At 36.1% G+C, this 17,742-nt stretch overlaps 1 protein-coding gene across 2 annotated transcripts; it reads left to right on the forward strand.

The window, feature by feature from the left end:
- The first annotated feature begins 50 nt into the window (after positions 1-50).
- On the forward strand, positions 51-17,492 carry LOC121408025. 2 transcript variants are annotated; one of them, XM_041599328.1, is made up of 12 exons: positions 51-177; positions 1,674-1,694; positions 2,661-2,943; positions 4,758-4,933; positions 5,302-5,403; positions 5,826-5,947; positions 6,791-7,030; positions 8,816-8,934; positions 9,756-9,817; positions 13,841-13,991; positions 14,532-14,838; positions 15,403-17,492. In XM_041599328.1, coding segments are annotated over exons 2-12 (2,292 nt in total). In that variant the 5' UTR covers positions 51-177; positions 1,674-1,692; the 3' UTR covers positions 16,131-17,492. The 2 variants fall into 2 exon arrangements, with proteins under 2 accessions (XP_041455262.1, XP_041455263.1); XM_041599329.1 differs by lacking the exon at positions 1,674-1,694.
- Positions 17,493-17,742: the final 250 nt, after the last annotated feature.

The raw sequence follows: 17,742 nt of genomic DNA on the forward strand, positions 1-17,742 counted from the left end.
ACGTTTTAAAATTGCACCACCACACAGTGTTATTTTATTTCTACCATGCACCTATGTAGGTGAGTAATGCGTTTGTATATGGATGTTATGGTTTTGGGAATCCGTACTGAATTGAACTGCGGTGCTTGTTGTTATATTTCTAGCCACCAAATTATCTAAATATGATACTTATACGAGGTAAATATAGCAACATGTGGTCTCTGTATATATATGAACATCTGCTTGCAATTGTTTTGAATATTATTATCATAGATTCCCTGAGGTTTCGACGTGATTTTTTAGGCAACCAGCGGTAGGTTCTGTGTAATTACATACACAGGTTTGGGTGTCGTTTTCACGTAATCGTCGTAAGTTTAGGTTCCCGGACCTCCCATTTACAGATGCGTTAAGAGTAACGCCTCACGGATCGGTTGTCGGAACAGTTATACTTACGATGGTTTCGAGAAACCAACCCCATTAGTAATTAGAAATTTTGAACATGTTTTTAATGGCGACTGTTTCTAGTTATTTTAATAGCCTAACTTACTAGCTGGGGACATGACTAAAATAAACTTATTAAGTAGGGTCTAGGTCCTACTCCTAGGACCAAAAAAAGGGAGTGGGCTCCAAAGCCAAGGCAATTGGTAAAGCCCTGGCTCCACTTCCAAGTGTAACTTAGAGTTAGACAGGAATAACCGTTGTTACTGGGCTGGGGATTATTTAACAATTTCTGACATTTAACTACATGACCCAACAGTGCAGTTGAGTAGGCGCATGTTCAGCGGAACAACTAAACTACAGAGACAGAAGCTTTTGGTCTATTCAATTCCAAAGTGTTGACCTATTTGTTAGTAGCTCATCCGGCCAAAAGCCCACTTGTTCACTGGCACTGCTACCATCTGGCCTGTGGAGAATCTACAGGTAGGACTATGGTATGCCAATGCTGTATAGAGCACACACTTCAAAAAATTATTAAAATATCACCTTTGTGACCAAACTTACTAATTTCCATACAATTGCAATTTATTTATCATTAGTAATGTGGGAATAATTTTTGTATTCACCAGAGCGCTCAAAAACTTGAATTTTGGGCATATTTTTGTGTACGCCCTCTATTGGTGGAAAGTATTATGGAAAGAAAATTTTCATTTTTTTATCTCTATTTTTAATTAAGAATAAATGATATAAAGAATCAAATTTAAATAAGAGCCAAGCAGTATGAATTAACAGGTCTAATGGAAACTGTCAGTGTAACAAAATCAAGCATTTGTCCCAAAGAAAAAGAGAAAATAAGCCAAACATTGCCACCCTTATTTTGTCACACATGGAGATATAACTGAAACAAGGTTATATTATAACCTTGTTCATTGAATGAGTGCAAAAGCCAAGGGCCAGATGAGCTTGCCATGGCATCTTCGCCATTTCAAGTCCGATTTCAATTCTGTTGCTTTATATGATAGCACTAGGTGGGGGATTCAAAACTTTTACACAGAATTTTGAAATTCATTAAATATGCTAATTTATGCACAATTTTCAAAATTCACAAAAAATGCATCTTCTACATTTGTTGACCATTTTTGAATTTTTCAGTAGAAAATTATTTATTCTAATGCAAAATTAATTCATAAATCACAGAAAATGTTTTTTCTTCTTCATTTGTTGATCAATTTCAATTTTGTTTGCTTTTCTGATAGCTCGAGGTGGTGATACAAAATGTAAACGCAACATTTTGAAACTCGTTAAATATACTAATGTATTCATATTTTCTAAACTAAAAAAAATACTTATTTATTTGTTGATTGTTTTTTATTATTTTTGTTCCATCTGAGAGCTACATGAGGTTCACCAAGCCAGGTTCTACACGGAGTTTAGAAATTTTTACTAGAAAATCATTTATGCTTAATTTATATGAAATTTATTCATAGATCACAAAAAATGCTTCTATGTCATTTCTTCATTAATTTCAATTCTATATCCTCAATTAATGTCACCAATATAATTCACTACAGTGTCAACTGGGCTGAAATTGAAATCGTGTTAAATTTTGTTGGAAGATGCCGAATGAGCTCTACATCATTGATGTGCTAGTTAACTTAATATGATGAGATTTTAGACCAAGAAGCCCCGGTCTCTGTTTTTCGCTGATCTCTGTTTGCCGTTGGCTCCGCTAAAAAAATGTTTACAATTTTTATTAACTCCTCGAAACAGACGGTTGCCAGCTGTTTAGAATTTACATATTTATTAGAAATAGAGCTAGAATTTTGGCTTTAATTTTATGATTTATAGTTGTCTTGATGACAGAAAATCCTTTTTTTTATACTCCCCACCAGTTAAAAGTTGAAACATCGATTAGACATTTGCAAACAACCTAATAAAAAAAAAACCCAGTTGTCAGTGAAAAACATTAAGTTTTTGGTTCATGACATGCTCCCCTGTGCTGTCCTGTACAAAACAAAACAATTATTGCTTCAAACAAGTCAGTGGTGCCATGTTCATCTAGCATTCAAGTTAGGTGCAACTCAAATTCAGGTCTCCTTCTTTTCCTTTTTTTTTTTTTTGCTGATAACTGATGCACAGTTATAACTCTATGAAGAGTCAGTTTGGGTGATCAGCAACAATGAATATTTGATTCCTTGAAATGATGAAATGATTGTACCTTGTACGTTCATTTTTTGCCACAGGAATCATTTCGGTTCAATGATGAAATCCAAGGGGAAGAAAGATGGAAAAACTGCTGCAGGTGGATCCGGAGCTCCAAACGGCACTAAGGATGGTGGTGGTGGTGGAGACGGAAAGGCGGTATCCCCATCCCCCTATCGGCGAAAACCTCGAAAAAATGGCTGGAGCTGCCCCCTTCATGTCCTCCAAGTTGTGGCCTGGTTCTTTCTCCTTCTCTTCAATGTCTTCTACTTTGGTATGATGGTTCCAGTTCTTCCCTATGAGTGGCAACCAGCTGGGTATATTGTATCCTTTAGAATGAGTGAGACCTTATTGGTTATTCCAGGGGAGTGTTTAATGAAATACACAAATTCACTGATATGTTCTTAGCCAATCAGATAACAGGATTTCAGGAGCACATTATATTAGTTGTCAGTGAAAAACATTGAATTTTTGTTTTGTGAAATGGTCCCCTGGGCTGTCTTTAGTTAAGATTACCAGGGGGTCTCACCTCCATCCATTTTGGATAAGACACTTTTACCCATTCAGTCTTGGATTATATGACATAAGCCCTAGTTAACTTGGTTCCATATTCAATATCAGTGTCCCGTCTTACAAAGAGTTGCAATTGATCCAATCAACAACAACTATAGAAAGTTAGTAATGTCAACTTCTAAAATGCATGGTTGTTCAAAATATCTTCTAGATATGGTGTATTTTCGTACATTCATCTTTTTCTTGAAAATTAAGTGTGCTTCTCTTTGTTTACAAAGAACATAATGAAAATCACCTGTGCATAGAAAAAAGATATCGATGGATTTCCGTATTGAGATTGATCAGATCAATCACAACTCTTTGTAAGACAGGACCTTGAAGTAACAATATCATAATTTCCCAGAAGAAAAAGGAAATCTGACAAGAGAAAACATTCTTTCATTGAATACAAGCTGACATAGCTCATTAAATGTTGCAGATTTACTCAGTAGCCCCTTAAAGGACAAGTCCACCCTAAGAAAAACTTGATTTGAATAAAAAGAGAAAAATTCAACAAGCATAACACTGAAAATTTCATCAAAATCGGATGTAATATAAGAAAGTTATGACATTTCAAAGTTTCGCTTATTTTTACCAAAATGGTTATAAGAACGAGCCAGTTACATCCAAATGAGAGAATCGATGATGTCACTCACTCACTATTTCTTTTGTTTTTTATTGTTTGAATTATGAAATATTTTGAATTTCTCGTCATTGTTATGTGAAATGAAGTTTCATTCCTTCCTGAACAGGTGGAATTCCATTATCTTAACATTTTGTGCTTCAGGCAAGGAGGTCCTAATCGTCAAATTCGTAAAAATTGAAATATTGTATATAAATTCAAACAATAAAAAACAAAAGAAATAGTGAGTGAGTGACATCATCGACTCTCTCATTTGGATGTAACTGGCTCATTCATATAACTATTTTGTTAAAAATAAGCGAAACTTTGAAATGTCATAACTTTCTTATTTTACATCCGATTTTGATGAAATTTTCAATATTGTGCTTGTCTGATTTTTCTCTATTGATTCAAATCATTATTTTTCTGAAGTGGACTTGACCTTTAAAATAGATTTTTTTTTTGCCTCAAAGGTATACATCCTATTCAGTGTTTAAATTTCCAAATACATTTGTAATTCCCCTTCCCATTTTGGTGTATTTGATGTATATTTGTATCAGGTAAGTTTGTTGTTGACAACAAAAATAGGAATGATACTGACACAACTAGAATTTCTAAATATCATCGTCATGATGAATGATTAAAAAAATGGTCCTCTAACAGCTATCATGTAGAGGGGTGTGAGAGTCAGATTTTTTTTCTGTGTTCTTTGTCTGTACAAAAGTATAGGAGGTTTTGTAATGTCTGCTGTTTTTTCAATTTAGGTCACCCACACACCCGCATGAAAAAAAAATGGGAATGCATGACATTTAGATGAATGACAAATTATAGCACTGTAATATCTAAGTGAAATTAATGTACCGCTTTTTAATGTGTTGTTTATTTTGAAAAACACTTAAACTAATGTTTTTGTCAGCATTAACAAGTTAAACATCCTTGACCAGTTCCTTTTATTTGAATCCAGATTGTAGGCATTTTTGTGCTGTGTCATGTGATCAGTCATGTGACTTGTCTTACAATCAACCCTGCTGACCCCAACACTTTCAAGAGGAGTACGGAAAGAGAGATGCCCGTTTTCAACCGTCAGCTGCATGCACATGTTATAGAGAACAACCACTGTTATCTTTGTGAAGTTAATGTGTAAGTTTTCAAAAGCGTTTTGGTTTGAAGGATGAATATTATTGGTTAAATTTCATTTTTGTCAACTAAAAAACAAAGATTTATTTGAGTAAATTTGATATGAACTATAAAAGAAGTAGGATTACTATTGTGGGAACTTTGCCATTGAATGGTAACTTTCATGGTATCCTCTATTTCAATTGACTATTTAGCATTTTTTGCCATGATAGTTACCAAGACAAAGTTCCACTCCATTCACTATAAGATAGAACATTGATAAGTTGAAAACTACAGCAATAATTCTGGTCATCTTTGGTATCTTCTGCATTACAAAATGAAAATGGTTTATCATGTACGGTAATTTTTGTGTCTTTTCCTACATTCTACAGACATAAATCATCAAAGCATTGCAGTGCATGTAATAAATGTGTCATTGGATTTGACCACCATTGTAAGTGGCTGAATAGTTGCATCGGTTCCAGGAATTATAGGTAAGACATATTTACTTGTAATTACTTCAATTGATTACCTCAAAATCCAAGTTCACGCAACAACAAGTTCATTTGAATAAATAAAGAAAAATGAGACAAGAAAAAGTTTCACTCATTTTATAAACAGTGATTATGCACAACTGAGGCAGTATGCAAATGGCAGTAGTAGTACCAAGGACATCACATTGCATTATTTATCTGAAATATGTCAACTTTCTATTCTCTTTATCGTAAAACATGCTTCAACTCCAGGTTGAACATGTTGAATCGCCATTATATTTTAACTTTTGTGATTCAGTGAAAAGCTTCTTGATTGTATTATCAGTCTAAGAAAATTCAATTATTCTGAACGTATTGTATGTAATGTTCATGCAATCTGTTATTCGCTATGGCATCTAACATTCCCTTTTTCTTTTATGCAGGTTATTTATAGGATGTTTAGTGACAGCATTCGTATGTTGTCTTTTGGTCTGTATAGTAGCTTTGTATATTACAATTGTGTATCAAGTCAACCCATTGCTGCTGCACCCAAATGAATTAAAAGGTGAGTCTATATGCGATTTTGCTTTTTCTTATTTCAACTACGGTAATATACTAATTATGCATGCGTAGAAGGTCACTCCATTTCACTTAAGCATTTTATTAAGTCTTGTGAAATCAGCATCTTTTAATTTTTCAAATTATGTCAATATAAAAATGCTCTGCATATTTAAGCTTTAATGCATGACTGTACATTCAGTTCATACTCAATTTAGAATTGCATGTTATAAACATAAAGAACTGTTATGTATCCTATCTGTGCCTTGTAAAATATTTATTTCACATGTGTTTATGGGGGTATGCAGATCCTGCTCACAGTAATAATTATAATATTCCGCATTTATATAGTGCTTAATACATCGGAGCGACGTCTCTAAACGCTTTACAGACATATTACCCCGGCCATCGGATCCTTGCATGCCCACATACAATGTATGCACCTTCTCCACTCTCTGGGGAGCATTCCAACAAGAGTTCCAAGACTCAATTGCTAGGCATACTACATATAGGCTTTCACATCCTACCGGGTACCCATTTAACACCTGGGTGGAGGGTGACAAAGTGTGGATTAACGCCTTGCCAAAGGACGCTAGGCCATGGTGGGATTAAAACGCACGACCCTCTGATTACAAGGCGAGAGTCAGAACCGCTACACCACGACGCTTCCGTAAGGTGTAACTGTTTTTCTTTGGGGGGGTCCCAGGGATCATTGATGACTATTATCATAACCTTGTTTATTATTCCTTTATTGTGGATGAAAGCGAAAATTAAAGTTTTTCATAAGTCTTATTAACCTTGACATGTTAAAAGTCTAGTTGATGGAATCTGCCCATCTTTGGAATTGCAGCTTACAGGAATGGGGAACCACTTTCATGCCAAACCACACCTACAACTCCTGCTGCAACAACTGCAACCAATGAATCGGTCACCTCTCAAGCAACTCCTGTGTGCGACTTCCACCAGAATCTGAAGATCTTTGGACCAGTGTCTGGACAAGCTTTCTTTGCTGTCATGATTGTTCTTGTGGTCCTTCTCCTCATCAGCCTGCTACTTCTAGGTCATCTTCTAGGCTTCCATCTCTATTTAAGTATGTTTCATCATTTTTTTAAAATAAAAAGGCAGGGAGCTTCAAAATCTGTGCCCTGAGGCTTTATATTTCTGGGTTGTCTGTCCACTATTCCTTTTTCTTTTCTTTTTGTGATAAGTCAAGAACTGTCAAGATCTACAGATTAACTTCATATTTGACAATGAACTTATTAGTTGGGGGGGGGGGGGGCTAGCCTTCGTCAGGCCTACAAAAAACAGATTGAGATAGAACGAACATACCATAATTTGGTACGATTATCATATATGTATATATATATAACTTGGGTATAGTGTTACATTTATTTATAATGTTGCAGAATTACGTTTAAGAGGTTTGCATAAGATATAAAATCACGGTAAATATCTTATGCAAACATCTTAAACGTAATTCTGCAACATTATAAACAAATGTAACATTATACCCAAGTTATATATATATACATATATGATAATCGTACCAAATTATGTTATGTTCGTTTTATCTCATTCTGTTTTTTGTAGGCCTGACGAAGGCCGATGATGGCCGAAAGCTCGTAAATAAAAGGAAATAAGAGAGCTACGTCTCACTCGTCTATTTATTTGTCTTCCAAGTATCTATGAGATGATGAGTACCTGCACCACTCGTTGTGCTGAGGGCCCCCTTACATTATATATATATATATATATAGTGTTTGGGTTTTTTTACAACAAGACTCACCAGCCTTAATGTGCTTGACACAGAAATCCGTAATAAGTCCTCCAAATGTGAAAAGGAGTTCAATAACATCAGTATTCAACTATGGTTAGCAACCTAATTGAAAAATATGTTCATCAGTGTAGAATATAGAGGTCTTGCTCCAATGAAGACCTTGGGCCGATTGCACGAAAGGGTCTTTCCAAGGACCATCTTTCGTGTCGCCCATCTTTTATGATACGCTATAAGCGGGGTGTTTCTGAAATTATGATAAAGAATAAGATTTGTTAGCTTGCTTTTAAATCAAATTTTATACAATTTCATAAGATATCATATCATTTTATAAACAAGTATTCTGTTAATTTTAACGGACAAATGATATATGTTTGGAGATGATTTATTTAAAATGCGTTTCACATGGCGCATCATAAAAGATGGGCGACACGAAAGACCGTCCTTGCAAAGACCCTTTCGTGCAATCGGCCCCAGGATTCTCCAAAGTAATATTGCACACAAAAATTCCCATATGGATAACATACATGTAAACAATGGATGCTACTCTTACTAACAGCTGGCTTTCCTGATGATGGAATGCATGTACCTGTAGATATTGTAGAAATTTCAATGCATAAAAAATAGCCACAACTGTTGAATGGCCTTGATTTTCCAAACTTACATTGCACAAAAAAATCCTACTTGGATAAAATACATGTAGGCAATAGATGCTACTACTAGTGTTATTAATAGCTGGTTTTCCTGATGATGGAATATACTCTGTAAGAAATTAAATGCATAAATATCCATAATTGTGGGAATTTCCAGGGCCACTCGATCTGGGCCACCCCTGATTGCTGTTAATTGCTACAATGGTAACGTGTGATGAATCTGCTTGGCTGTTTTTAGTTTCGCCAAATGTATTAATTACATATGGTAATTTCTGTAGATCATATTTTTGCTGTGATTCTCTGAATATGTTGCATGCTCATAGAATGCTCCTGTTAGCAGTCAATATTATTTGTACCATTCCTACGTTTTACATGAAAAAAAAAATTGGTTATACTTATATCTGTCATCAGTAATGATTTTATTGTTTCATATTGTTGCTACTGTCAGTGTCTCAAGGCCTAGGTACTTACGACTATATCATGAAGCAGCGTGCTGAAGAAGAGGAGGAATCATCAAGATCTGAGTCTCTACCAAGGGAGAACAAAGGGTGCTGCTCAAGAAAAAGGGTAAGTAGGAAGCTAGTGCTACGATCGTTCTGCATTGAAGATGTAATGATTGTCCGTGGCTAATTATTACAGGTCAAGTCTACCCAAGAATAATGTTGAATTGAATAAATAGAGAAAAATCAAACTAGCATGTTGCTGAAAATTTCACCAAAATCAGATGTAAAAATAAGAAATTTATGACATTTTAAAGTTTCGCTTATTTTCCTCAAAACAGTGATCAGCACAACTCAGTGACATGCAAATGAGACAGACGATGATGTCCATCACTCACTATTTCTTTTGTTTTTTTTAATTGTTTGAATTATACAATATTTCATTTTTACAGATCTGACAATAAGGGCCTACTTGACTGAACCATATAGTATTAAAATAAAGCTAATTCCACATGTTCAGGGGGATTTTTTCTTTGTATCACAGGACAATGAAGAGGAAATTAGAATATTTCATATAATAAAATACAAAAGAAATAGTGAGTGGATGACATCATCAGTCCTCTCATTTGCATACAGACCAGGATGTGATATAACTATTTTGTAAAATAAAGCGAACTTGTAAAGGTTAATTCAATGACTTTTTACATGGAAAGTATGGTATGGAACTCAAATATATTTTCATGTCTGCTTTGATGATATCCCCAAGAAATCAGATTCATGTTGCCAGCATATTAATTTCCTGTGCTATTGTGTACCTGAAATATTTATACATCATGTTCAGGTATGCATGTAGGTTCAATCCCTTTATTTCATTTATTTGTTTCGTAGGGGGTGAGTTCTTACTTTTTCATATCAGTCAGAGAACCGTTATTTTCTTTTTTTTTACAGAGTGGTAGAGTTGCACCAACTCAAGGAAGCAATGAAGACATAGAAATGAGAAACACAAGAAGGTAAGGCTTCAATAATTTATATGTGAAATTCCAAAGACCTTGTATACATTACAACTCTGCACTTGTGTGATTGTGTAGCATGGTTTTAATTAATGTTTGACTCCTGTGACCTTTAAAATGCCTGCAAACTAATAAAGTGCATCCTTTTCGCTTCAGCCATGAGGATACAAGCATCTGGGGCCAGTTGCAGAAAGAGTTGCAATCAATTGCAACTCTAAAAATCATGCACAACTTGATTTTCAACCAATCAACAGCGCACTTTTGGGACTTGCGATTGATTTTTTTCACTTGCGTTTAAACGCAACTCTTTCTGCAATGGACCCCTGGTCACCTTGATTGGTAGATGTACTTTTCCAGATGACATCAGGGCATTTTGTCCACATTCATATAGTTGTAAATGACAATTAGGACATATCATCTGTTGCTTTTAATATCATTCTTCTTTATTGTTTTTCAAGATCATTTGCTTTTATTAATACCACAGTCAGATAAGTGTATTTTATCAGACCCATACAAATATTAAACTCTACACTGCACTTTCTAATAGCAGAATTGAACATACTGAAAAATGTGATCTTTTATGGGCCAGATACTGGTATACATGCATAGTTACATTAAACATTTTCTCTACTTATGGTCGTTCTTCTCCATTTTACACTGCCAGCATAATTACAAGGAATGGGGGATATATCATGATTCTTTATGAGTGTTTGTGTGTGTACTTGCATATTTTCTGTCTATATTACTCTTGCCAGCTTTGCTCTTTGTTTATATATATGAAGAAAAGTTTTACCTGTGGCAAGTTTGTAAATTCTGTTAAATGATGAAGAATTGTCTATAATCTCTCTGCTTAAGAATCTCTACACTTTCCCTGTATCAATTTATTCTCTATCCTTTTTCTGCATGATTTGCACTCCTCTTTCCTATTTTACAGCACTGCTAGCACCAATTATTGTGTTACTAATGAGATACAATCTTCAGCTCAGCCTAACATTAACCCTGGTAGTAGTGGGGTTTCAACAAACTAACTCATACTTGTACCAATCATCTGTCAACCGTATAACATAAATAGGTACTGACCTCATGTTTTCTTCTCGTATTGTTCATTATATCTGCTCCTACGGAACAAATTTTAAAGGGGAGCTCCAGGCTAAAGATCGTAATATCTTGATAGATAGAGTCATTGAACTAGCAAAAGTCAAATTGAACTAACAAAATTCAATCAAAATCTGATATGAGATAGAAGGTAAAAGAAGAAGACTGAATTTGAAATTTTACCAACATTTTGTGAAAATGATTCACTGCATTTTGCCATGAATAAGCAATAGCTTGGCCGATTAAATAATTCCTTACTTTTCTTTATCATTTTTTTATTACATGAAATCATAATCATGTTATATTTTCATACATGTGTGTATGATATGTCTCACTTGTAACAAAAAATGTTACAGCAATGATCAATTTTTTTGTCATTCTTGGACGAAAAATTTTTAATAAAAATAATTTGATATAATAAAATGCATGTACACTAAGATGCGATATGATGTCATCAGCTTGTTCATAGCATATTCATAAAGATATGCATAGAACTTTTCACCAAAATAGTGCCAAACTTGTCATGATGTCATAAATTTTGTTATTCCTTGTCCAATTTTGATGATATTTTTACTGTTTTGTTTGTCTGAATTAAATCGGTTCAAATCATATTATTTTCAGCCTGGAATACCTATATAATCCACTTTTTTGTGTATTGTAAATGTCAACACTGAGGGATTTAACATATTGGTTAAAGTTAATCCACCTTTGTGCCTAAAGGCAATTATTTTTTGCCCAACTAGATTTACTTATGTGTGGTCTTTCCAGTTACCTGTAGGTACAATCATTGAATATTCTTACAAACTAATGTCTGACACCAACAACTTTAGATGATGATGATGAGATTGCCACTTGGAACAATACTTAAATTCCATTTACTAGTTCTTTTCACTTGGTCTTATCATATGTTTTTCTACTTATCGAGTTGTCTGGCAATCTTGAATTTAATTGCCTTTTATCAGTTTTGTCTAATTTTCATCAATAGGTTGTGCCCATTATATTTTTTTAAAGATAAAATTCACTTGTCCTCTAGCTAACAACCTTTTAACCCTATCTAGGCCGGGGTATTTGGGGAGTTCCTATGGCCGGGGGGGGGGGGCCTCCCAGGCCCCCCCCCTAAGATCTCGGCTGTCGACCGCACGGTCCCGCCGAAAATTGGCACGCGGGTTGCCTGGGACATAATCTACAAGATTGTGCAGTAATTTATTTCATGCGAATCGCTATTAAGTGATTATGTGAAAATATCGCGCGATTTGTTGAGTGGGGGGGCCTCCGAGGCCCCCCCCCCCCCCCCCGGCCTAGATAGGGTTAAGAATACTGTATGACAAATGATGATTAGATTGAATCAGCAAACCAAAGTAGCCAAATGACCTTGAGCCCAATCGGGAATTATACAGAGTGACTAGTTGATCTAGCAGCAATGGATTTAAAGGATTATTGTGTCATTAATAGACAGCATGTACTTAGTCAAACTGGACATGAGACTTGCTGATAATAAGATTAATTCATAAAAGAACAAAAGGCTGCACGATTTCTGAAATAGCTGATCTTTGGTATCACTTCTCATTGTTTTGCAAACAAAATTGAGATTTTGATAAATTTCAGAGGAGAAATCATAAATCTGTCAAAAATGCGTTATTCACTGTTAAATCCAATAGCATCATTTCTCTCATCAGAGTTAAAAGGGTCACGAAAGTGGCATGCCTATAACCAACTTGCCCCACCCCCTCCATTCTATGTGTTTAAAGGCCACCGCACACCTTACGACCCGACTGGTCTACGACTGGCTTGTGACTGAGTGATGGGAGATGTGACATCACAGCTCTTGTCAGCTGTGACACAGACCAGTCAGAGACAAGTCGCAAGGAAAATTGTAAGGATTTGACATGTCGAATCTTTATGACTGGATTGCAAGCTCATTCTAACTTCCAGCCAATCAGACAGTAGAGTTGAATGACGCGTATATGATATACAATGCACATATGCTGTAGTATGCACCATTTTCTCAGTTGTTATGGCAAAAAGCACATGCGTGAGCCGCAGACAGCATGGTAGTCGGATTGCAAGGTGTCTGGTGTCGAGGCTTATGACTACCTTGTGATTCATGTCTACTCACTCAGTCGCAAGCCAGTCGTAGACCTGTCGGGTTGTAAGGTGTGCGGTGGCCTTTATATAATAGCCTTAGCTAAACAAATGGTTTTTTTACTTTGCAGAATTGCCATTTAGTAGGACTTTATCCTGTTTAGTAGAATTTTTAAGGGGAAGGTGACACTAAATAAGACTTTTCCCCTAGAAATAGGTTTTTTGAAAGAAGGATTTCAGGTGTGAAATGGATAAAAAGAATTCAATAGGATTCTTTCACAATTAAGGTTAGCAGCTCTGACATTGACAATTAGTTACCAGGGATCAAACATTGCTGAAGATAAATTTGATATAGAAATGTCAATTACTGTTTAGCCCTGAAATATACGCTATTGGCTGGAACATTTCTGTTCATGTCAAAAACATCAGGGCTTGAATTAATCCAAGGTTATCAAGACCACGGCCATGGTTGGGTACCCTATTGACTGGACTTAAATGCCCCTCTCATTAGCCTTGGTGATTTGGTAATTTTCCCCCATTTGTGTATATAAAATGTACCATATGGATGGACAAGTTGCCTTGCATTAAAAAAAAAAGAAATTTAAGGCCCAAATTATAATGGTTAGTGGTTGTTTTGCCTGACTGCTATTAAGCAAGCAGATGACTTGGCATAAAGTATTCTTCTAGGGGACCTGGTAATGATGATAAATGCACTAGTGCACCAACGTGGTGTTAAACCGGGGTTGCTGGGAATTACAAGGTCACCGCTTTACCAACTGAGCTATCATGTCTTTATAGATATAGTGTTTCTTTTACTAGAAATATAATCCTTTTTTTCACTCTCAGACACAATGCAGAAGAATCTAGGGAGAATCATCAAGGACCACTAAGAAATCAAAGAAATGCAATTGTAGAAATCTCCAGAGAAACCACTGTCATGGTTCATCGGGAGGGCAAAGAACCCAAGAGTGCAAGATCTACCTCAAGTAAAACCAAGGTAATAATTTTGAGCTTTATCACAACAAAAATTCAGACAATGTAACAGGAGTGTGTTTTATAAGGTGGTTTGTAAAGTTATGCAGGACTTTTATAAAATAATTGCTGAAAAGGCCCCAGCAGAGCTGCCAAGTAGTACTGATTTTCAGTATTTAGTACTGAAAAGTGAGAAGAATACCGATAGTTTAATGTAAAATACTGATTTCGAAAGTTTCAGCCTTATGTGTTGTCCTATGGTATTTTTTTGAAAATACTGATTTCCTCACCGAAATACTGATTTTCAACTTTAAGAATACTGAAATGTTCTTTTTCAGGTCAGCAGCTCTGCCCCAGTAGTTCTGGAAAATCATTTGATGAATGGGTGATATAGTTTATATACAGTAATGATGCATACTCCTACATGTAAATACTTGATGTACATGTATAATAAACTCCAGATTTTTAAATGTTGATGTCACTGACAAATGCTTAATAATGAATGTGGGAAGCTCTCCCGTGTGAGATGTAAGAAAGTTATTTAGTTATTTTGTGTCGATTGCAGAAAAAGAAGCGGAAGAAGCCGACGCCCAGAGCCCTGCCACCCCCGCCCCCTACCCAGCCCCAGCGCCACCTACCCACTTTCAACCCATACCAGACCTCAGGGGACCCCGCCCAACCATCCCCCCTCCCCTCCCCCCTGCCGTACACAGAAGAGACCTGGATGTACCCCCATGGGGTGCTTGGGAGCAAGATGGGGGCAGGGATGATTCAGCCAGAGACGTACATAGAGCAGCACATCGTGCGGCGGTTCAGTATACCAATGGTCCAGGGTGGAGGCGGAGCTACACCTATGCCCTTTCCACTGCATAGTAAGTCACTTCGAAACTTCTACATTGTATACATATTCCAAAGTAGTAGAGAGATGAGACTGTAATAAGGAGCCAAGCCTTTGTCTTTTAAGTAGGAAAGATCAAGTGTGTTATGTATTGAAGTTCTTTCCCCTCTTCAGGGGGCATAAAGCAAAAGGATTTCTAATGAGAAAAAATATATATTATGAAAAATGCTTTATTAGCCAATATTGCTGTAAGGAAGAGTGTTCTTACGAAAGTTTCTTCCTTCCAAGTCAGAACATTCCTAGATGAAGCAAAATTCAGATTATGAAATAATAGCAGCCACTGAAAAATTTCAGGTTCTCATTTCTTTCATTTGTATTGTTTTTCTTGTCAATATAATGGAATGAATCTCCCTCGCTCTTATTTTGTTTGGACTTATCATTTCTCATGCTTTATGTTTGAATATATTACATCAACTTTGCTGCATTGCAGAAAAAGGTATGTTATGGTCATGAGTTTACCCGTTAATAAACACATCTAATAAATGCTTCTGTTGATATCTTTTCTCAAACATTCTGTGTTCTCTTCATTGCCCCTCAGCCTCAAACAGTGTGAATGAACTAATGCCCATCAGTGCTAGGAGTGTAGTCCCACCCGTCCCCATCAGCAGTAGGGCAGTTCTCCCACCTCTCACCAGGCAGATCAGCTTGGATCCACCAACTGCTGCCGTAGACTACCACTCCTCATCTGCTGAATCCCTCCATGAACTAGCAACATCAGAGAATACAACCTCCCTCAAGAAGCTGCAGGAAGCCAATGACCTTTCTGCATCGTTCCCACCCGCCCAACGTAGCCCCTCGAGAATCCAGAGCGAACCGACGAGCATCGCTCCTGACCCCTCCTCGCCTGTAGAGAAGAAAAAGAAATCAAAACTTAAATTGAAACTGAAGAAGAAGAAATCTCCAGCAGACTCAAAAAAGGAGGAGAGCAATAGCAGACGGAAGGCGCAACAGGGTGGGGATGTCACTGACTCAAAGGCATCCCGGAGCCCCCAGAGTGAAGGATATCATGAGCTAGCCACAGCCGATGAAAGACAGCCTGAGTCGTCTGCACCGACTGTTCCCTTACTAGACCTCAGTGGGTTACGGGGGGAAGATGAGGACGACGACAATGAGGGGGACAACAGTAAGACGAGTGAAGAGAACAAAGATTCCCAAGAAGCAAGTAAGACGGTACCCCCTCCTAATGATTCTGTCACCAACCTGGATGATGATGACAGCTTATTAAGGGCAGCAAACAGAAGGAGATCCCTTATGCTCATGAGATGAGGTCTCATGATCAATGCTATATAAACCTGTAGGCTCCTGGAACCATTAAGATTAGAGTCTATCTCTGTTCTGTAAACTTTGGAGAAATAATGTATCAGAAAAGGGGGTTTTGAATTATCATTTCCAGGCTTATTTGATGTCTTCTCAATCAAATAATCTCAATGGAATTTACATTGTGCCATAAAATCTGTGTCATATACATGCTGCATGTAATTATGATATTTGATATCAAATGACAATCACTGCTCCCCCCCCCCTCTCCCTCTCAATTTCTTAAGAGACATTGTAAAACCATCAGTCCCTCGTTGGCTTACATGTACTTTTCAGGGGCATTCAATTAAAACCAATCAAACCTCATAACTGACAGTTAAATTGTGAAATACTTTCAATGCTAGACTTTTGTTTGAAAAACAAAGAGTTGGTAGTTTTAACCCCCATAGTTTAGTGATTAAAACCTTATATTACATTAAAAGATTCATAAAATCCTATTTTTTACAAACTCACTTTTCTGCTTCTTTGAATTTTCTTTTCCTTCTAACATAATCTTCAGGATTAATTGCTGAATATAATTAAAGTTGTTTTGTCTTTCATTGACCTTCGTGCGAAAGAAAAAGAATAATATGTTACTGAAGCGTTGATGTCACCAAAACCTTTTCTTTTTTGCATTTCTGTGCTTGTGGTTTTGGCGCAGCATGATGAAAAACATCCACAACCGAAATATGATAGGAATCGGTCGATTGGGCCCTAAGATGTGGTCGTAGAAATTAGTGTAGATTTGCCTGGTTTTGAAGCATTGTGAACTAGGCCAATTAATATTGATTTTAATGGGCTTTTTAGGCATTCATTCCGCCATAACTTGGGCCACCATAAACCACTTCATGTTTAGTCCCCCATGGTTTAGTGATTAAACTTTTTGTGTCAAATTTGTTGTTTGGATGTGTTTCATCATGTGCTCTTCTGAAATGTGCTTATGAAAGTGATGTCACACCTTAGTAGTTTCAATACAAGGGCATTCAAAGCCAGGAAAACTCAAATCTGTGTGTACATGTACATAGTGTAAATTGATTCCATGATCTCTATTTATTAAATATGTATGTACATGTATGTTCTCACTTGTGTCAATGAGCAACCAGTGACACCTTCTGCCAAAGAATTATCTGTGCAATGTTCTTGTAATTAAGCCTTGAAAGTATACATTTTTATACTGTAAATTCTCTGTATTGTAATTATAATTTAAGAATCATCTATGTTTTGTTTTGTTATAATTATTTTACATATATGTGCTGTGATTTCATGATTGCAGTCTGAAGAGGGTAGAAAAATAGAGAGGAAAAATTTTTATTTTTCTTGTTTATTGACATATCCACACTCATGTTTTCACAAAGTAGCTATATCTACTAGCATGATCTAGCCTTTCCAAGCTTCATTATGCATGCTTTTCTTGTGTTTTTTTTTTTACATCACTTTGAAATGAGATTTATTAGTATACAGTACTAAAGATTATATAATTACAGAGATAATGAATGTAAATGTCAAAAAATCATTTAAGAAATTATAATATTTATATTCACCCTGATATATATATTTTTTTTTATAAAAAAAAAATTATTCC

Source organism: Lytechinus variegatus, chromosome 2, assembly GCF_018143015.1.
Source record: "Lytechinus variegatus isolate NC3 chromosome 2, Lvar_3.0, whole genome shotgun sequence".
NCBI classification, from domain to species: Eukaryota; Metazoa; Echinodermata; class Echinoidea; order Temnopleuroida; family Toxopneustidae; genus Lytechinus; species Lytechinus variegatus.

Excerpts from the sequence above, each read along its gene's own strand:
- LOC121408025 (XM_041599328.1), top strand. Across the intron at positions 2,944-4,757 it reads GGCAACCAGCTGGGTATATT|ATTGTAGGCATTTTTGTGCT; the intron begins GTATCCTTTAGA and ends ATTTGAATCCAG. Across the intron at positions 8,935-9,755 it reads GGTGCTGCTCAAGAAAAAGG|AGTGGTAGAGTTGCACCAAC; the intron begins GTAAGTAGGAAG and ends TTTTTTTTACAG.